General features: G+C 38.7%; 1 protein-coding gene across 4 annotated transcripts in view; it reads right to left on the minus strand.

Moving 5' to 3' along the window:
* Positions 1–23,122, minus strand: part of TBC1D14 (TBC1 domain family member 14) — a 115,937-nt gene that overhangs the window by 3,125 nt on the left and 89,690 nt on the right. For all 4 annotated transcript variants that reach the window (XM_072620165.1, XM_072620163.1, XM_072620167.1 and 1 more), the window contains 2 exons: positions 21,519–21,628; positions 4,471–4,729 (listed from right to left, as the gene is read on the minus strand). In XM_072620165.1, the coding sequence (XP_072476266.1) occupies positions 4,471–4,729; positions 21,519–21,628 (369 nt within the window). The remainder of the gene's footprint in view (positions 1–4,470; positions 4,730–21,518; positions 21,629–23,122) is intronic.

Consider the following 23,122-nt stretch of genomic DNA (forward strand, 5'->3'; position numbering starts at 1 on the left):
TTTCTAAAATTTCCATTTATTCCTCTCAACTTCTTATTTATTTTATGGTTAGACTGATCTAGATCTGAGAGGGGTAAATAGAGGTCTTCCTCTATTACAGTTTTACTATTTCCTCATGTATCTCATTTAACTTCTCCGTTAAGAACTTAGATACATCAGCTGATGTACATATGTTCAGCATTGATATTCATTTATTATCTATGGCACCTTTAAGTAAAAGCAGTTTAAGCAGTTTCCCTGTTATCACTTTTAATTAGATCTATTTTTACTTTTGCTTTGTCTGAGAATTCATTTCAGCTGAAGAATAATAAGATTCTGCTCCAATTCCTTATTTTAATTCTATGTGTATCTTTCTGTTTCAAGAGTGTTTCTTGTATATAACATTCTTGGATTACGGTCTCTAATCCATTCTGCTATTCACTTCTATTTTATAAGTGAGTTTATTCCATTCATAGTTATGATTGCAAACTGTGTACTTGCCTCCATCCTAGTCTATTACACGTATCCTCTTTTTCACCCTATCCCCTCTTTGAGAGTTTATCTTACTTCTGACCACTGCCTTCCCTAATCTACCCTCTTTTTTCTTCCCCTAATCCTTTTCTGTTAAACCCCTTCCCTCTTACTCCTGGTTGGATATGTGTATTCTCTCCTCCTTGAACCAGTTCAGGTGAAAAAGAGGTTCAAATGTAGCCAACTCCCTTCACAGTACAAACTCTTCCTGGTGTACTCCATTTATGTAAAGTAATTTTCCACATCCATTCTCCCTCCCTTCTCCCAATGCATTCCTCTTCCCACCCTTCCATTATTCTGTAGAGATCACTCAAACATAAATCACACCCAGGCCCTCTGGTTACACTCTCTCTAAGATCCCTGGTGATGATTAAGGTTCTGTATCATCATTTTCCATATAAGACTATAAACAATTTAACCTTATTTATTCTCTTAAGATTTCTCACTCATGTTTACCTTTTTGTGATTTTCTTGAGCCTAGTGTTTGAATGTCAAAATTTTTATTTAGCTCTGTTCTTATCATCAGGAATTCTTGAAAATCCTCTTTGTTATCCAATATCCATTTTTCCCCTATGGGATTTTTGGGTGAATGGGAGGGGCTGGATTCTTGGTTGTAATTCCAGTGCTTTTGCCTTCTGGAATATCATGTTCCATGCTTTCTGTTTCTTTGAAGTGGTAAACACTAAATCTCTTGTGATCCTGACTGGGACCCCAAGGTACTTGAATTCTTTTTTTCTGTCTGCTTACAGTATACTGTCCTCAATCTAGGAGCTCTGGATTTTGGCTATAATATTCCTAGGAGTTCTCATTTTGGATATTCTTTTAGGAGGTAAACAATGGATTGTTTGATTTCTACTTTGCCTTATGGTTCTACAATATCTGGATAGTTTTCTCTTATAATTTTTCTTGAAATATGATTGCCTAATGTAAGCTTTTCGTATGTTCACAGCTTCCAGATAATCATAACTCCTCAATCTAGTTTCCTTGTCTTTTCTTTTTCCTATGAGAAATTATACAATTTCTTCTATTTTTTTTCAGTCTTTTCACTTTGTTTTGTAATTTCTTGATGTCTCATGGAGGCTTCCACTTGACTAATTCTAATTTTCAAGAAGATATTTTCTTCAGTAAGCTTTTCTACTTTTTTTTACCAAGCTGTTAATTTTCATTTCACATATTTCTTGATAGCTCTCATTTCTCTTACAATTTTTCCTCTACTGCTCTTATTTGGCTTATAAAAATCTTTTTTTTTTTCTCTTTCAAAAATCTCTTTCTTTTTCTAGGAATTCTTGTTGGGTTTGTGTCCAATCTGTACTTTTCTTTGAGGCTTTACTTATAGATGTTTCCGATCACTGTCAGCTTCTGTGTTCATGTCTTGAGCTTCCCTATCACCACAGTGGCTCAAGCTACATTTTTTCCTTTCTTTTTTTTTTTATTTCTCAGTCTTCTAGCCTACTTCTTGATTTTGTATTTTATGTTAATGTTAGGTTCTGCTCACTTCTAGGGCAGGACAAAGGGAGGAACAGCCTGAACTTCTAGCTGAAACCTTCTGAAAGGTTCTAGCCTGAACTTCTGTTCTTTTATTTCCTTTTGCTGGTTTCACAACTTCAGAAGGAACCATGCAAGTTTTCAGTGCTTCTAAAGTGATATGATTCCAAGACAAGTCTGTTCCTTGCCCTCTTGATCTGAGCTCTGCAGGTTTTTGACTCAGGGTTAGGTTTGTTGGTTTATGCATGGTTGAATTTCACATTAAAAATTTCACAATTAAAATTTTTTTAAAATATGCTGGATGAGCAGCAAAAATGCTTGCTCTTACTCCACCATCTTGATTCTGCCAGCATTTAGTTTTTATGACCATATTATCAAAAGGAAATCTAGCACTATCATACACACTTGCAAACTTTTAGGATTTCCCATTTCAAACTACTTTGAACTAAAGGAACAACTCAAAAATGATGCAAACACCTCTAACAGATAAAGCTCACATTTGTATAGCACTTTACAATTTACAAAACACTTTCTTCAAAATGACCCTGAGAAATAGATGGTAGAAATATCATTCCTACTTTATAGATGCTACAGCAAAGTGATGTACTTTGGGTAAGGTCATAAAGTAAATAACATACGTAGGAGAACCCCTCTCTTCTGCCTCCATATCCAATGCTTCTTCTTACACCTCATACAGCCTTCCTGATCCTCCGCCCACCACGCACAGACACTACCAAAGAGGGTATATTAAGGATATATGCACAATATTTGTATAATTTAGGCTGAATGCTAAATGTCACATGTAAAAGAGCTAAACTTTGTGTTCAAAACACTTACCAGGAAATACATACAGTAGAGAAGGTATGTCGCCATCACTGGTGATGATAGCAACATCCTGATTTTATTAATAGGAAAACAACTATAAGATCTATTCCTATATCATTTCCAAAGTGGACCTGGCAGTGGCAGTGCTATTTCCAAGAGACTCAGACAAAGACAGTTTGGAGTCCAGCACCAAATGGCTGGTTCAGGCCAACTCTTGTTTCACACTATCTCAAATCCCATATAACACCAAAGTAAGGGATCTCAAAGACAGGGAGGGGTTAGAGTTATCACTGCTCAAACAAAATGAACACTAACAACAGATGGTAATATTAATATTAGATTCTAAGATCCTGGAGGGCAAGCACTATCTTTTGCCTCTTTTTGTATCCTCAGCACTTAGCACAGTGCCTGGCACATGGAGGCATTTCAATGCTGACTGACTGACTGAAAATGATGCATTCAATTCCCAACTGTCCATAGCAGTCTACAACCTATTCTCTTCATTCAGCTGTCAGGCCAAACAGTTATGTACAGGATACCCGGAATATCATCTTAAAACACTAACATGGATTATCCACATCATTATCATTTCAGAGGCAAAACCCTCTAAGAATTCAAGATTTATTCAATGAATAAATACATATATTTAGGTGCCTGTGATGTACCCGACACTGTAAGAAACGGTTATATTTGTTAATAATTTCCTGATATGTTTAATGTTTTATGCTTTGAAAAATACTTTCATAACCATTACCTTTTGTTTATCCTTGACAACTAGTTTTCAAGAAAGGTGGGGCAGAGATTTTTTCCCCTTTTAGAGAAGGGAACCAAGTCACAGGTCTGAAATACCAAATGGGTACGTTTTACCTTGTATGTTTTCTTTAAAAGGTAAATATTTCACAGAATAACAGGATCACAATGGAGAAATTATTGCTGAACAGAGAATTAACTTGGAGCCCCACACACATTTGTTCAGATCCAGCACTGTCACCTTTTAGTCATCTGGCCTTGGGAAAGCCAATTTATATCTCTGAGCCATACATGCACCAAATTCCTTCATGTATAAAATGGGGATGATAGAGAAACTATCTATTTCAAAAGGCTGTGAGAAGTAAATGAAGTAACATGAAAATGGAAGTCCACAGGAGTTAAGTGTCTTGTCAAAGACTGCGAAGTCCCAGGAGTAGGGCCAAGGTTTCCTAACTCCTCATGTAGTGAATGTTTGCTTATAAGTTTTACTCTTTTCTCTTCCAAGATTTCAAATGAAACAGATTTCAAATCCATTTATTAATTGAATTACATTGTTCTGCCATATAGTTTCATAAAGTGCAAAGAGTCTAGATTTGACAGTCCAAAGAGTTAAGTTTATGTTCAGTTCTGACACTGAGTGCTTAGCACAAATATCTGGCACATAGCAGGTGCTTAATAAATGTTTACTCACTTACTGTGTGATCACAGTAAAAATCACTTCCCTTCAGTTTACTCATCTGTACAATGTATATAATACTTAACTTTGCCTCACAAAGTTGTTGTGAGGAGAGAGATATGTAAACTTTAAGATGCAATAAAAATTTGAGTCATTATTCCATTTTTTTGCCTAGTAAAGTCACATGTTTAAAGGGGAAATTTTAAAATAGTAGAGTTATTTACCTGAGCCCACTTTTTGTTTCTACTTTGCATCTGAATTGCAGCAATAGATGTGAAGAACTCTTCTGAAGGCAAATCTTCTGGTAATTTAGTGAGGAACTGGGCTATGTGAATAAAATCCATTTTGGTCAAAATATCTTCAAATAGTTTAAGGATTCCCAGTGCAGTACGGAACAGAAACTCTTCACCATCACGGCAGAACACATCCCATATTCGACATGCCAGATCAAGTGGCAAAGATTTACTGTACAAGGTAAAAATCCTGAAAATGAGAGGACAAGTTTTTCAGGTCTGGGATCACGCAAAAAGAGAACTCTTTTTTTTAAAAATTTTATTTTAGACTCCAACACCACAACACAAATATGGAACAAATAAAAGAAACAAAAACATATCACAAACTTAAATATTGGAACTTAAATACAAAGGAAGAAAGGGGGGAAGAATGTCATGCACAGCAGAACATGAGAGGATTCAAAATATGTAATCATAAATTTTCATTTCAAGAAAGCTTATTAGATAAATACTACATGGCATGTTAAAAACTGTCCATCTTTTCTTTGCTTCCTTTTAAGTTTTCTTTTGTTCTCTGTTGTGCACTTTTATACTTTGTTCTTTTTTTCCCCTCTCCCAAAAAGGCTACAATTAGTGAAGATATATTTCTCTATAGCTATGAATATAGACATACACATATACATAGATATATACATATACAGACATATACTTTCCCAAACACATCCTACTCCTGATCTTTGTATTTATGTTTCAGCATAGCTCTTGTTTCCTATCCTTCCTGCTTCCTCTTCTTTACTTCTACCCACTACCTTGCCTTCCACTTCCTTGCCCACCCCCCTCCAAACCCCTTCTATACACCTTCCTATAGCTCCTAAGAAAACTCTTAAATACAATCAATCTCAACCTTTTAGAACCTGAAACAGAAGCCCTGGTTTCTTTCTTTGGTATGAATTGTTTAGGATCTGCAATAATTTTAAAGAGCAGTTACGCAGGTTCCAAGTCATTAACACTGAAAGAGTATTCTTTGTCCTAAAACAATTCATTCCATGATGCTAATAAAAAAAAAATAGGGCAGCCAGGTAGTACAGTGAATAGAGCACTAGACTTGGAGTCAGAAAGATCCAAGTTCAAATCTAGCCTCTGACATGTATTAGTTATGTGACCCTAGGCAAGTCACTTAAACCCTATTCGCCAAAGCTCCTCATTTGTAAAATGAGGGTGCACTGGAGAAGGAAATGGCAAACCGTTCCAGTATCTTTGCCAAGAAACCCCATGGATAAAAGTCCAAAAGGTCACAGAGTCAGACATGACTCAGTGACTGAACAACAAATGGATAAAAAAGAGTTAATGATACCTTTGCATACATTTTCAAATTTTACACACAAATGCACCTACATAAGCACTTTGCTTTTCAAATACACTTCAAATTTCACGGGCATTATTCCATACTAAGTGGTATTTGAATTACTGAAGAGATACAAGTTACTTAAATGTATTGCTACATACTGTATCTAATTCCACATACATAACATTCCAAGAAAGGGCAATGCAGTTTTTCCCAGCAGGGGTCAGCAAAGAAGCAAAGTGAATTTTTCCAGTAAGCTGACCAATGACTGTGGGAAGCTGACTGGAAAACACACATCTTGCTTCAAGAATATTACGAATACAATTGGAGAGACCAAAAATTATGGGAAAGAGCAAATGCTTTACAAAAGAATTCACTAAGTTTTATATTAATAGTTAAATTCCTCTACAATTGATATATTTTTCTATGATCTATTTCATACAGAAAGTAATTTCCCAATCTACTTTGGGACTCACTGGTTTGTTCCCTCCCAACTCTGTCATGAGTTTCTATCATTTTATATGCCATATCTAGACAGATGTAACCCTAAGGCTATGATGGAGCTTATTTAATGAAGTTCTACGGTTACACTGTATAAAAAGCCACTCACTTTTCTAAGAATAGCATTACAAAAACTCTAGGTGATAGATTTCAGCAGGAAAATTATACTACACTGGCTGCAAAAGCCAAGTGAGCATAACAAATCAACAGCAATAAGGGCATCAGAAAGGGGGATAGAGTTTGGAGTGAAAGACACTGAATTCTGCAAATAACAACCCATTTATTCAACATAATAACGCTTCAAACTGGGCTATGTGCCACCTACAGAAAATTCTTCTTTCACATGTATTCTTCACTGAACATCTGTGATGGTGGCAAACACTGTTAGTGAGCATACACCACTGTATTCTATGCCTTGATTAATATTTGTAATTATATAGTGTCCTTTTTTTTTTCCAAGCACAATCTGTAAGCCCAGGGGGATCTTGTATTTACTCTCCTACACACTTCAGGCAACTGTTTGCCTGTAAAGATCTGACCTGCTCTAGATTATCTTTTTATAAAATTAAAAGCCTGCCATTTTCTTCTCCAGTCTTTCACAGGTATAACTTCTGATATTTTGTAGAGATAAGAAAACAGAAACATTAATTGTCAAGTTATTTTTCCCATTTCATGTTTCTTGAATGCAAGTTACTTGAGGGCTGAGATGATGCACAATGACTTGCTAATAATGCCTGCTGAACTGGATTCATAACATCCAACTATTTGACATCCTCCCCTCTTCCAGATATCTTGAAAGTTAACCCCTAATGACTTCAAATGCTCCCCACCACAACTCCACTCCCATATGGCCCTCTTCTGGTCCCATCTGATCTGCTCCAGGTGCTCTTTCTGTTTCTGTTTTCTTTAGTGACCTTTCTATTTCCTACAGGAAGATTTTAAATACAATGTCAGAGTTCAAATGCTGATGAAGTTTGGGAGCAAATCTCAATAGAGTTTTCCTCACTGTCCTCTTTTCTGTGTCCCACATGTGAGTTTCAGCGTGACCTGACCTAATTAAGCCTTGGGCCAGGTTTTCTGTAAACGTGCTCTTCTCCCTGCCCCATCTCCATGCTTCCTGACACCACAGAACTAACAGGTTTTTACTCCTCCTCTGTAACTTGTCACACACAAACTTCCATCCTAAGCTGACAGATGCTGCCTGCAGCTCCCATCTCTCTTGGTTGGGGTCATGTCTAGACTCTTTGTCTTCCTCACTGGGGAAACTGACATATTTTCCACACTTCCTGAAAAAATTATGACAGTCTGTCTTCAAGTTATCCCTCTTCTATTTTTCAGCCTCAATAGTTTGACTCTCATATTAGAATCCACATCCTTTCTATCTGAAAATACCGTCAATTTCATTGGAGGGGAAGGGAGGAGAGTTGATTTTCTTCTGCTCTTATCATACTCTTATTTTGAATAAAACTTTTAAAAAATTTAAGAAAGCATTCATGATATATTACATACTGTTCCTGTACTACTACTGTCTACATCCTTGGACTTGCTTCATTATCCTATGCCATATTTTCCAACAAATGTTTTGCCATCTTCCCCTATATTTACCTCTGTACTGAGATCACTGAGAATATGTTGATTTAATTTGGATAGTCTTGTGGAGCTCTTATTAAAACTTCTCTGCTTCTACATCTTCTCCAGTGAAAACTGGCACATAAGTCAATTTAACAAACATATACTAAGCATCTACATACTACATGCCAGGCCCTGTGCTAAGCACTGGAGATAGAGAGAAAGGCAAGAGACAGTCCCTGTCCTCAAGGAGCTCACACTGTTAACAGGTGATACAACATGCCAGCAACTATGGAGAAACAAGCTATATACAGAACTGGAAATAACACTGTGAAGGCACTAGAATGAAAAGAAATTGGGAAGTTTCTTTGAAAAGGTGTGCGTTTGGCTAGGTCTTCAAAGAAGCTAGAGAAGCCAGGAGGAAGAAATGAGGACAGAGACAATCCTAGGCATGAGGGAAAGTCAATGAAAATGGTGAGTAACAGTACTTCAGGCTAGTGGCACTATACAGATGCAAGGGCTTGGAGAGCTCAGGGCCAACAGAGCTCTTATGTTAAAATGTGTTCCCTCTTCCTCATCCTCTTCCACCCTATGTATTGTCAAATTCTATCCTTCATATCTCTTCAAACCCAACTGTATCAACTACCATCGTGGTTCAAGTTTCATTAAGTACCTCCTTTATGACAGTCACCATACTACACACTAAGGATACAATGAAAAGACAAAAAGCACTGCCCACCCTTAAGAAGCTCGTAGTCTAGAGGGAAGACAACATACAAACAATCACATAAAAAAAGATAAGATGGAGATCATCTCAGAAGGGAGGCATTCATGTTAAGGAACACAAGGAAAAGCTTCCTGCAGAAGGTAGGACTTTAACAGAGACTTGAAAGAGGTCAGGAGGCAGAGGTGGAGATGGGGGAGGTGGTCTGCAGGCCAGAAGGATGTCCAGGTTTGGGGTGATGGACTGTCTTGTATAAGTAACAACAAAAAGTCTACAACCCCTGGATTATGAAGTACATGGTGGGAAGGCACAATAAGACTGGGGGGGGAGGGGAGAGGAGGGGACGGAGCCAAGATGGCAGAGTAACAGCACGATCTTTCTAAAGTGCTCCAGCCAAACCCAGCCACATACCTGCAAAGAAGCTCTAAAAAAATTATGGAGCTAGAGAATAATGGAGTAAGGCAAATCTCCGGGCCAAGACAGCCTGGAAGGTCACCAGGAAGTGTCTGCCACGCCACTCTGGGAGCAGAGCACAGTCCAGTTTGGGCTGTGAGTGCACAGAAGGGACCTGAGCAGGCCTTGGGAGGAATGAATTTCTCACACCTATGGTGGTTTCCAGACTTCACAACCCCAAAGCACTGGGGATAAATTGGAAGGTCAGTGAGCCTGTGGAACCAGTGCAGAGGAGTGGAGTGGTCTGGTCCCAGCCCCAGGGCAGCTGAGAGGAGCAGGGATAGAGGAAACCATGGCAGCCACAGTAGCAGTAGGGGCAGCTGCAGCCACTGTTTCTGGAGCTCTAGACCCAGACTGTGGGGGGGCTGAGCAGTATACCCTCCACCCCCACTGGAAGCAAAGACCTTGACAAAGAGCTCAAAAGTCAAGTAAATGGCTGGGGAAATGGGCAAAAACCAGAAAAAGAATCAGACCGTAGAATCTTACTTTGGTGACAAGGAAGACCAAAGCATGCAAATAGAAGAAAAAAAGTCAAAGCTCCTCCATCCAAAGCCTCCAAGAAAAATATGAATTGATCTCAGGCCATGGAAGAGCTCAAAAAGGATTTTGAAAATCAAGTAAGAGAAGTAGAGCAAAAATTAGGAAGAGAAATTAGAGTGATGCAAGAAAATCAAGAAAAACGAGTCAACTGCTTGCTAAAGGAGACTCAAAAAAATGCTGATGAAAATAACATTTTAAAAAATAGACTAACCCAAATGGTAAAAGAGTTCCAAAAAGCCAATGAGGAGAAGAATGCCCTAAAATGCAGAATTGGTCAGATGGAAAAGGAGATCCAAAAGCACATTGAAGAAAATAATTCCTTAAAGATTAGAACAGAGAAGATGGAAGCTAATGACTTTATGAAAAATCAAGAAATTATAAAACAAAACCAAAGAACAAAAAAATAGCAGACAATGTGAACTATCTCACTGGAAAAACAACTGACCTGGAAAACAGATCCAGGAGAGACAATTTAAAAATTATGGGACTACCCTGAAAGCCATGATCAAAAAAAAAGCCTGGACATCATCTTTCAAGAAATTATCAAGGAAAACTGCCCTAACACTCTAGAATCAGAAGGTAAAATAAATATTGAAAGAATCTACTTCCTGAAAGAGATCCAAAAAGAGAAACTCCTCGGAATATTGTAGCCAAATTCCAGAGTTCTCAGGTCAAGGAGAAAATATTGTAGGCAAGTAGAAAGAAACAATTCGAGTACTGTGGAAATACAATCAGGATAACAAAAGATCTAACAGCTTCTATATTAAAGGATTATAGGCCTTAGAATATGATATTCCAGAAGTCAAAGGATCTAGGATTAAAACCAAGAATCACCTGCCCAGCAAAACTGAGTATAATATATCAGAGGAAAAACTGGTCATTCAATGAAATAGAGGACTTTCAAGCATTCTTGATGAAAACACCAGAGCTGAATAGAAAATATGACTTTCAAATGCAATAATCAAGAGAAGCATGAAAAGGTAAACAGGAAAGAGTAATCACAAGGGACCTACTAAAATTGAACTGTTTACATTCCTACATGGAAAGATAATATTTGTAACTCTTGAGACTTTGCTCAGTATTTGAGTAGTTGGAGGGATTATATACATATAGACAGAGGGCACAAGATGAGTTGAATAGGAAGGGATGATATCTAAATTATTAAATTAAGGGGTCAGAGAGGAATATATCGGGATGAGAACGGGAGAAATGAAATGGAGCAAATTATCTGTTAGAAAATAGGCAAGAAAAAGCTTTTTCAATGGAAGGGAAAGGGGGGAGGTTAGAGAGAAAAAGTGAAGCTTACTCTCATCACATTTGGCTTAAGAAAGGAATAACATGCACACTCAATTTGGTATGAAAATCTATCTTATACTACAGGAAAGTAGGGGAGAAGGGGACAAGTGGGATGAGGAGGATGATAGAAGGGAGGGCAAATGGGAGGAGGGGGTAATTAGAAGTAAACACTTTTGGAGAGGGACAAGGTCAAAAGAGAGAATAGAATAAATGGGCAGGACAGCATGGAGGGAAATACAGTTAGTCTTTCACAACATGACTTTTATGGAAGTCTTTTGCATAACTACACATGTATAACCTATGTTGAATTGCTTGTCTTCTCTGTGAGGATGGCTGGGGAAGGAGGAAGGGAGAGAAGTTGAAACTCAAAGTTTTAAAAATGAATGTTAAAAATGGTTTTTACATGCAACTGGGAAATAAGAAATACAAGTAATGGAGTATAGAAATCTATCTTGCCCTACAAGAAAATAGAGGAGATGGGGATAAGGGAAGGGAGAGGTGTGATAGAATGGAGGGAAGATTGGGGGAAGGGGTAATCAGAATGCCTTGGGGTGTGTTGGAGTGGGAGGAAGGGGAGAGATGGGGAGAAAGTTTGGAACTCAAAATCTTGTAGAAATGAATGTTTAAAGCTAAAAATAAAACAAACAAACAAATAAATAATAATAATAAAGACTAGAAGGGTAGAAAGGGCATTAAAAGCTAAAAGGCCGGGGGGGGGGGGGTGTTATATTTGATTATGGGAGTGACAGCAAGCCATAGGAGTTTGCTGAATGGATGAAGAGTGGTGACATGGTCACACCTGGACTTTAGGAAGATTCAATAGCTGATCTGAAGCAAGGAAAGACCAACCAGCAGCCAATTCCAATAGTCCAAGAAATGAGGTAATATGGGCCTACACCAGGAAAGTGGCAATGTGAGAGAAGAGGAAGAGGAGCATAATGGAGAGGTTATGACGGTAGAAATGACAGGCCTTGGCAATAGACTTGAGGTGGGGAGTGAATTATCTTCACTGTGGTCTTCCTGTAAATGTTCCCAATGAATATGGCACAAGCAAGATGGCCAAAAGTGACAGGCAATTCTTTCTTACTGCTTTTGGACACATGTTAAAAAGAACTCTGCCACTTCTACTACTTGCTCTCCAAAGGGAATCTCTGAATCAATTTCCATCTACAGTAGCAACTTGCTTTTGTCATCTGCTATGTCATAGCAACAATGTGATTTATTTCCTCCAAGGTATGACAATTCAACAAGAATCTCACTTTTAGAATATCAACAGCTAATACCTTAAACTGTACAGCTTGTATCTATATGTGAATCTGGGCATCTTTTGTCCTGCCCCTTAACTTACTGTCTCCCACCAACAAATCACTGTCACTACAGATAAAGAAGGGGACCTTGCAAACTGAGATTCATTTTAAATTTTTCTTTGTTTCATAGGTTCTCAAGGCCAAAAACTACATCACTTATGGATCAGTCTACTGACAGTGAGCTTTCTTAATCTGCCTAAATCCAGTTTCCTCAGGGAAAAAATGACCACAGAGTCTCTGAAGTTCCTTCCAGCTCAAAATGTATCCTATCATTCATCTGTCACTACTCAAAGAGCAGCCACAGGATTTCACCAGGACAATACCTGAAGACTTTTCATAGTATAAAAAAATCTAGAAGCACTAGTGCATAACCTTTGAGAATCCTAGGTTCTTCCACATCTCAGATGCTTAATGATAGCAAGCAGGTGACTCTGGAATTTAATAAAGTCTAAGCCATTCTGCCAGGTCCTAGACAGTCAATAAGACTTTGATCACAGGTTTATCCAAATCTGCTGTCCAAGATCCACTTTGGCTAAGACTGGAGAGACTCACACTATGAGGCTGGTTGCAAGGTGATAAAGTTATTAACCATATCAACTCACCATGATGATTTAAGTTATGAAAGAGTCACAATCCCTGTCAAAAGAAAAAGTATCTACACCAACAAAATTACAGCCTTTTAAGTAAGGAGTATAAAATAAAACCTGTTATCAGAAGTACAAAATCAACATCTGAACATGATAGCTCCCTACTGGATTAGTTTTCCATAGAGCAGAAGGTTTCTGCTCCAAGTTAGATGAAAAGGTCCCACAGGGTACTCTTATGGTACAGTGGCAAAGTAGATGGTAGAGCTTCTTTAGTGTCATTTCCACTGATAAAATCTTATCTCTTTCTGATGTTGAATCATTTGGCAATGCCAAGGATTTTGGTGACAAGAACTTTGTTTTCTGGGTCTTTAAGAGCTATGGATATTATCCCTGCAGGAGCACTGGCCAGTCAACAGGATATATTCAACCCTAAAAGTTTTCTTCAAAAACTAAACATCATAATAGTAAGATCACTGTGTCAAAAATACTGGTAAAACTGAAATTTTGTGAAAGATCTAAGCAGGGGATGAGTTATCAACTCCCTTAATTCAAGAAATTTTCCCCTCTAAAATCCACTTATGTCTCTTTATAAATTCTTCATTTGATTATTACTGGAAATATTTTGACAAGTTAAATGACCTCATCTCATACCTCCCACAAAATACATATTCTTTGTTGTCTGAACATTGAAATCAGCGTAGGAGGGCAATGACAGTTATGAAATGTTCTGTTCCCTCACATCTACATCAAGTAAGGGAGTGTCAAGTGATGAAGCAAAACAAGACTCCCTGCCAGAAAGGCAGTGTCGGCAACTCAACCTAGGTCAGGTTTTGGTTCAGTGTTGTTAGGGCACAACTCCAAGGGCTAAATGGTCTCTCTCCCTTCAATGACACTGCCCACAGCCCATCCAGACCTTCCCATCCTCCATGACTCCTATCCACATCCTCCCTGCATTTGCAACAAGAGGTATACCCAACCTACTGGAGGCTTTCCTCAATTTCTCTTGGTATCATAAGGAAACCAGTGAAGCAAGTTGTATGTGTGGGTTTTTTTTCTTAATAACCTGTCAAGCAACTCTCCAAGACCAAGTTACAGAGAAGTGCTAACCTGCACAGAGAGAAGGTTCTCAGTCAGGAAAATCACTGGTATAGTCATTGTCCTTTATCCCTATATCTAACTATTTGGAAATGTTCTTTAAATGAAAGCTCTAATCTTCCCCATCCAATTTCTACCTATTAAGAAGGCAGCTACCAAGTTTCCAGTAGGTAGAGATTTATTAAATACTTGCAATGTGCCAGGCACTCAGCATACTAAGCGCTTTTCTAAATTTAACAAACACCATATAAAGTATTTCCATGTGCAATGTAGAGTAGGATTGTACATGAAACTATAAATTTCTATTTTTCACAGCTTGCTTTTCTTTTTTTAATTCAATTTTGTTTTCAGGTCCAAAGTCTTTCCCTCTTTTTCTCCTCTTTTTCACTCCTTGAGAAGGAAAGGAAATTTTGTAGTGGAAGTATTGTTGTTGTTGAAGCCAACAGGGCTAAGTGACCTACCTAGGGTCACATAGCTAGTAAACGTTTGAGGCCAGATTAAAATTCAGGCCTTCCTAATTCCAGGCCAAGCACTCTGTTCACCCTATCACCTCCTGCCCTACTAAATACATACATATATATATGTAAAACAAATTCCAGGGGGAAGGTGGGGAGAGGAAGGGAAGGGAGAGGAGGGAGAGAAAAAGAATGAGAGAAAGAGAGAAAGAAAGGAAGAGAGGAAGGAAGGAAGGAAGGAAGGAAGGAAGGAAGGAAGGAAGGAAGGAAGGAAGGAAGGAGGCAGAGAGAGAGAAAATTTGTTTTGATCTGTACTCTAAACCCATCACATTTCTATCTAGAGCACAGCATATTTCATCATGAGTCTTTAGGAATTGTGATGGGTTATTGTGTTGATCAGAGTTCCTAAGAAATTTACATTCCAATGCAGGAAGACATATAAAAGGGAGCTGGGAAAGGGGGGAGTAGGGGAAGTGGGGAGGCATATATGCAGGGAATCAAGGTGGAAAAATCCAGAGTTAGGAGTAGAGTTGGGAGAGAAATGGAAACCAAAACTGTGGAATGAGTAATGGTTGGTTGGTTGTTGTCCTTCATCTTCGAAGAGGACCAAAATGACATCACCATGATAAAGTGAAATTTCAGGGTGTCCGAAATTTCAGTGGCTAATCAGACTAATACAAGCTAGGAATGCTCTACCACAGGTTGGGCACAGTTTTTCTGAATATTTGGGGTGGATATCCCAAATTTGTGCATCCTGCGTTTACTTTGTGCTGTCTCAATTCTGTTTTGCTCATAGAGCACAGCACTTTTTTGATGTGAGTACATTGTGCTAAGCAATCCTGGGCCAGTGTCTCCTATGCTGCACAGTCAAATCCAAAGTTCTTGAGAGAGACCTTAAGAGTGTCCTTGTATCGCTTCTTCGGACCACCACATGACTGCCTGCCCCATGCGAGTTCTCCATAAAACAGTCTTTTTGGCAAGCACACATTTTGCATCTGCACACCAGAAAATACAAATCTGAACCAAACAAGGTTCACACATTCTCTTCAAAAGTATGCAGAGTCCAGTCTGAATATAAACTCTCCATTTAGCAAGCACAATTGGAGGAATGAGAAATAATAATAAAACCATTAAAAAGTCATTTTGGTGATAGGGACATCCAAGACATAAACTCAGAAGAAGGTAATGGCTTCGAAACATCAACAAGCAAAAAATCTAAAGGAAAAACACAGTTTAGATGCAAGTTCGTCTAGAATTCTTAAACTTAGAAGAAATGAGAACAGTAGAGGAAAAAAGACAGAAAAGAAATGACAGCTATGGAAGAAAATCTTTAAAAAGAGAATTAACAGTTTAGCATAAATGATACAAAACCATACCCAAGCAACAACTTTCTTTAAAACTAGAATGGACCAAACAGAAATTAAAAACAAAAATTATTAAAACAAAGTCAAAAGACAAAAGAAAATAGAAGAAAATGTAAGATGTCTTATATCATAAATTACTTACCTGGAGAAATAATTTAGCAATCTTTGGACTACATGAAAGATATAACCTATCTGTAATATTTCAAGAAATCATTAAAGAAAAAAACCTGCCCATATCTTATCAAAATCAGAGAGTAAAGGAAAATGAAATCCATTGGTCATTTTCTGAAAGAAAATACAAAATGAAAACTCCCAGGAATATTATAACCAAAGTCCAGAGTTTCCATATAAAAGAGAAACAATTTGCTTTTCACTTTTGAAAATCAGAACCATGTCTACATGTCATATGTACCAAAACTGTTTTAATCAGTTATTTCACCTGTAAGTTGTATATCCCAGGAAAAAGTTCATCTGGGTCTAGTGGGCTGAACTCACTGAAAGCAACTACATCCTTTGCATTCTCAGTTACTTTGGGTTCAGACTCCCTGTTAGTTATTTTTTTTTTATCTTCTGGAGTTTGAAGGTCATTTTTTGAAAAGAAAAGACAGGGATGGGACCTGCGATGTAGGGAACTCTGGTGTGTAAAACCATATTAAAAACTTCATTTTTAGTTCAACTGAAAATATTAAGAAATGAATATTTCTCTAGTCTAAAGTCCTTTCTAGGCTTTTCTTTTTCAAAATTATGTAAAAGATCAAAAACAAAAAGTAAATCCCCAGGGGAAAATGCATTAAGAATGGTAACAAAGTTTAAAATAATTTACTTGATTAGTTAAGTTGCTTTTCCCCACCCACAGACAAGACTAGAGCTATGACTTAACCTAAGGGCAGAGTCTAAGAAGGAACTGAGTGGTTTTAAGATAAGATTAATGGCTATTATTCTATTAGAGCAGACTGCTAACCCCAAACCACATATTATCATATTGTGAACTTATCCTTATTCAAGATTCCTATAAATATTACTTCAAATTGTCTGAAGTCCTGAGAAATCCATGAGAGTTTAGACAATTTTTTTCCCAAACAGAACAATGCTTGAATTTAGAATAATGTTAAATGAATAAAAACTGTTCCTGGAAGAATGCATCAAAAATGGAGAGATGAATATTAACTTTTTTTTTATTTGACAAGAGTGGGTAAACTCACTCTACTAATTATGCAACTTAATAGTCCTAGGAAACTGTCTCGAGTACTGAGCCTTTCCCTGATTTGCCCAAGACCATAAAGTCAGTAGTGTCAGACGTCAGATATAAACTCCAGCCTTCCTGGCCTTCAGGCTAGTGCTCTTTGTAATGAGCCATGCTGCCCACCTCAAACTTGGCAAAGCAAACAGAAGCAAGTAAGAATTGCTTAGTTCTGCCATTAATCGAATTTGTGGATGACATGAAAGTAGAAGGTAGCACACTAGATGATAGAATTAAGAGCCAAAAAAATCCTGACAGTCTACAATGATACACCAAATAGAGTAAGATAAAATGTAGAGGAATAAATGTCAAACACTAAACTTGGGTTCAAAAACAAAGATAGGATAAAGGAATCTCAACAACAGTTATAATAGCCAGCATTTACACAGCTCTTCCTGTGTCCGAGGTAAGCCACTGTGCTCAGCACTTTAGACATATTATCTCATTTGATCCTCACAACCACCCTGTGAGGTAGGCGTTGTTATTATCCCCATTTTATAGATGAGGCAACTAAGACAAATGGGAGTTAAGTGACTTGCCCAGGAATGTGCTAAACAAGATACCAAAACACGTCAGGGATTCCTCTTCCAGTATATTTCCCTATCATACCATCTCTTCTAAATTAGAGCAGGGGCAGACTGGCTCTTCTTCCTCTGGGGGCCTGACGTGCTGTGGTTATTGTTCAGTCATTTACAGTCGTGCCCAACAATCTGTGATCCTTTCAGGGGTTTTCTCGGCAAAGATCCTAGTGTGGTTTTGCCTTTTCCTTCTCCATCTCATTTTTACAGAAGAGGAAACTGAGGCAAACAGAAGTTAACTGACTCGCCTACATTTGAACTTAGGTATTCCTGATTCCTGGCCCAGTGCTCTCCCCACTGCGCCACCCAGTTGCCCAAGCTGATAAGTATATTAAAAGCCATGCTATTATCAAATAATCAACAATCATTTATTTAGCACCTGCTTTACGCCAGGTACTCTGCTAAGCCATGAAGATGATACCAAGACAGAAGTGAGATGTTCCCTACCCTCAAGGTGCCTACAACCTAACAGAGAAGACAGACTGTATATAAATAAGCATATGAAAATATATACACTACAAACAAAAGGTAGCCTTGGAAGGGTGGGGGTGGGTGTGAGGGGAGGGGGGGAAGAGACGGTACACCACTAGCAGCTGGAGGGGAGCAGGCAGGACGGGCAGAAGGGAGCAGCAGAGCCAATTCCTGAAGGAGACCAGCGATTCCACGAAGCAAAAGTGAGAAGACAGGGCACTGTAGGTACTAAGGGTGTCCAGTGTAAAGGCACAGAGAAGAGACATTGTGGAGTCACAAGGAGGCCAATGCAAAGGGACCACAGAGCACAGAGAAGAGGACGATGAGCCAGAAGAGTGGCAAGGCAGCAAGGGGACAGGCTGTGAATACCAAACAGAAGACTTCATATTTAATCCTAGAGGTAAGAGGAAACCACCAGAGATTCCCAAGTAGGAGAGATCTGATTAGACCTTTCCTGTCCTCACTGGCTCCCATGGATTCAATGATGATTCCTACACAAATGATTCTCAGATCTATTTACCCACCCCGACTTTTCTTGACCTCCAGTTCTAACTCTCCAACGGCCTGCTGAGTGTCTCAAAGACCTTACAAGTTCAAGCCTGAAGCCGTGATCTGCTCCTCTCCAAAGCCTTCCCAGGGAACCACCATTTCCAGTCCCACAGGCTCACAGCCTAAGTCCAAAGACCTCCTTCTATCATGTCACCTACCTATTTAACAAACTCCAGTGATCCCCTATTACATCTAGAACACATAAAATCCTGTTTGGCCCCTCCCTACCCTTCCCATTTTCTTGTATGCACTGTCCTCCACAGACTCTATCATCCATCCACTGACACCACGTTCCTGGCTGTCCTCTATGCCTGGAATTCTCTCCCTCTGCCTCCTGGCTTTGCTGGCTTCTTTCACATCTCAGCTAAAATCCTACCTTCTGTCAAGAAATGACTAATTTGTCCTGTACGTAAATTGTTTGTACATAAATGTTTGCATATTGTCTCCCCTACTAGATTTTGAGCTGCTAGAGGGAGCTTTACCTTTCTTTGTATCTCTAATGCTTAGCTCCCATGCTTTTTAGCATGATGTGTTCAGCCACGTTGTCAAATGCTTTCAATGAGGATGAACATGGCATCAAGGTCAACTACCGTACTGATGGTAAGTTCTTCAATTTGAAAAGGCTAACAAGCCAAGACCAAAGTGCAGGAAGTGTTGGTACATGATTTTCTGTTTGCAGATGACTGTGCACTTGGTGCAGCCTCTGAAGCTGAGATGCAACAAAGTATGGGTCAATTCTCTGCTGCCTCTACTAATTTTGGCCTAATAACTAACACCAAGAAAACACAGGTGCTCCATCAGCCACCACCACACCATCCATATGTGGAACCATTGGTTACAACAAATGGAGAAGTTTCAAACGCTATGGATAAGTTCACTTACCTTGGTAGTGTACTTTCCAGGGATGTACACATTGACAATGAGGTTGATGCACGTATTGCCAGAGCTAGCTTAGTGTATGGGAGGCTCCAAAGAAAAGTTTGGGAGAGAAGAGGTATTAGACTGACTACCAGACTAAAGGTCTACAGAGCCGTTGTGCTGACCTCACTGTTATATGCTTGTGAAACATGGACAGTCTACCAGTGCCATGCCAGGAAGCTGAATCGCTTCCACTGAACTATTTTAGGAAGATTCTGAGGATCACCTGGCAGGATAAGGTACCAGACACTGAAGTCCTTGCTCACATTGAACTGTCAAGTATTCAAACTATGCTTCGGAGAGCGCAACTCCAGTGGGCTGGCCACGTTGTAGGCTTGCCAAAAGACTATTTTATGGAGAATTCACATGGGGCAGGCAATCACGTGGTGGTCAGAAGAAGTGATACAAGGACACTCTTAAGGTCTCTCTCAAGAACTCTGGATTTGACTGTATAACATGGGAGACACTGACACAGGACCACTCAGCATGATCTGCCCACATCATAAAGGGTGCTGTGCTCTATGAGCAAAGCAGAATTGAGACTGCACAAAGTAAACGCAGGATGTGCAAATTTGGGGTATCCACCCCCAATATTCACACAGACTATCTGTGCCCAACCTGTGGTAGAGTATTCCGAGCTCATATCAGTCTGATCAGCCACAGTGGGACACACTGAAATTTCACTGTATCAGTGAAGTCATTTTGGTCCTCTTCGAATAGGAAGGACAACAACCACTGCTTAGCACAGTGCCGGGCACAAATTAAGCCAACTTAACCAAGAAATGCTTACTGACTTTTGATCTGGCTTTAGGAAAATCACTTAGGTAGCCTAGTAGAGGATGACTGGAGTGGAGAGAGGCCTAAAGAATGCAGACCAAAGAGGAGATACTACAATGGTTCATGATGAGAAATAAACCTGGAGGGTATCATTAGGGTCCTAAGAGTGGAGGGAAGATGTGCTGTGGGAAATGCTGGAGGGATTGAAAACAAGATCTGGCAAGTGATAGTGCAGTGAAGTGAGAGTGAGGATGACAGTCCCTGCTCCCTAGAAGAATGGTTGTGTCCGAACAGAAAATGTAAAGTTGAGAAGTGGGTTTGAGGGAAAAGAGGAAATAATTAAGATGCATGCCTGCTAATGGCTGCGCAGTTAATTCTGTTCTAGTGTCAAGACTGCCTGCTACAATCCTCGGTAATCTGGGGGAGGGGATTTTGCCTTTGTAGGTGCTAGTGCCCTTGGCCATAGCTAAATTATAAAATGCCCTGGGGGGGGGGGGGAGAGGCTCACTTGACATAGAATGAGGTTTGAAGCCTGCATAGCAACAATTGTGGTGAAGGGTGTAGGATCTATGTAGCATGGCTGTGATGAAGAAAAGTTTAGAGACTGGACAAAATGGAAAATGGTAAGGAGGGTGAGATGCAACCCAGATGTCCTCTCTCTGAAAGGCTAATTACACATCCATGGACCATGCTGTGGCTCCCTTCCTTGGAGACCACTAAACTAGATAAGTATTTTCCAATCAATGGTCTGTGACCACATATTAATTGTGCCACAGTGGCTACTTCAAGCTTAGGGACTGGTCATTAGTGGTTTCTGACACGTGTCAAAATTTTGTCTCGCTTTACAAATACTGCATGGAATCTAATGAGCCTATGAGCTCCAGACGATAGCAACAAATCAATCCAGGCAAACTGGCAGAGAAGTGATCCTAAGAAGATAGCTAAGTCTACTCTATCACTAATAAGGTTTTACTATGATTCATCTACTAGGCAATATTTCACCCTCCACAAGCAAAGTCTTTCATTGATTCAAGAAATAGTGCTTTTAAAAACACTGATGTTATGGCTAGAAACAAGAAGCAAAGTATAAATGTACGATGAGAGCATTGGCTTTCTTCTCTAAAGGGATCACTTAGGACTGAGACAGCTGGGGAAGGCTTCATGGACAAAGATATATTAAGAGCTGATCCCTGCAGAAAGAACTTAGATAAATCAGAAAAAATGAGAAGTTTGTATGGAAATGAACATAGAATAAATCTCTAAGTCTTACCAGTCAATTAGATAGATGTCTGGAGTTAGGTTATGTTTCTTGAAATGGGCAAATAATTTTGGCAGATTTTCTTCAAAGAATACTTCAAACGCTGCAAAGTATGTCAACATCTGTGGAGACAATGTGAAATGCACTGCTGAACAAATTACTGATGCACAAGGCAATCTTGCTTCATGTATATTCCTTTATCACATTCAATCAGCACAGAAAAATCAACACTGTGCACGAAAGGTAGAGGCGTTAGGGATTATTCCAATATATTCTTTTTTTAGAGCCAGGACGTAGATTCATTGGAAACAGCTTAGAGTCACAATAATACTTTTAGTGTTAAACAAAAACCAAAAAACCAACAAACAAACCCAGAGACTATTTTATCTGAAAAAGTATCTCCTGGGTCTCTTTCTGGGAAGGAGTTTTGCTAGTATTTGGCAAGTCACTGTGGTTGCTAAACTTTATGCTGGCTGGTGTAAGTAGAAAACTGCACCCCCAAAGGGAACTTAACTGTGAGAGCGACTTTTAATATCACCACCATCATCACATATTTCATAGGAATTAATAACAGAAGTACCTGCCTACATTTACATAGAGCTTTAGTATCTGGGGAAGGAAGGGAAGCTTCCATATTTATTTAACAATCTGAGGAAGAAAGTAGGGCAAACATTCCCCTCATTTTACAGAGACGGCAAGAAGTTCAGAGAACTACATGATCTGCCCAAAGTCTTAAAGCTACCAGACAGAAGAGTTGAAAACATGCATCTTTTCACTATAAGACTTGCACTCCATCACATCACTTTTATTTGTTAATCTTATTTTTATTTGTATCTTTTGCTTTTACAGCATTTTATTTCCAAATATAACCCCTTCCATAGCCAACAAGTTGTCCCTTGTAACAAGGATATTTTAAAGTGGGGGGAAAAAGATAGTTCAGCAAAACCAAGCAATTTTCTACATCAGCAGCCTCCCCACCTCAATAAAGAGGGGAGAGGAGGTGCTGCATAGTTTTTAAATAGTTATGTAAGATCAAACATCCCAATGACTAACTTCTTAAAGAAGGGACTATGACAAAATTAAATGTATTTTTATAAATTATAAGTAAAATAATCCTTTAAATGAATGATTATTTTTTTTGTTGCAACTTACATAACATAATTTTATATTCCCATAAAATGGGAATTTTGTAGAAATTCATTAAATACCCAAATATTAACTCTATATATCTTGGCTACAAAGCATATATTATATTAAAAAAAATCAACTTCTATTAGGCAATGCTCCATCTTCTCATCTGTGTATCCCAGAGAGCACCTAGTGCCCGAGCACTCAAATACCTGAATTGATCTTTCAAGAAAAAATATGCTTACACCTAATTTTCACCTATAGGAGCATGTTTTTTTTTAAAAAAAACAAAACAAAACAAAACATCTTTTTAGTAAAATTAAGAATATTAAGAAAGAACAACTCTTTAAAACTCTTCCCAAAATTCTCAGGAGAAAGCTCCTTGGTAAGGTAAGTGACAGGTTGATGATAAAAAAAAATTTTTCTTAGGAAATGGATGAGGGGGGTTTCCAACCTTTTAAGAGGAATAACTCAGGTTTTGTTCACAT

Source organism: Notamacropus eugenii, chromosome 6 (assembly GCF_028372415.1).
Source record: "Notamacropus eugenii isolate mMacEug1 chromosome 6, mMacEug1.pri_v2, whole genome shotgun sequence".
Classification (NCBI taxonomy): Eukaryota; Metazoa; Chordata; class Mammalia; order Diprotodontia; family Macropodidae; genus Notamacropus; species Notamacropus eugenii.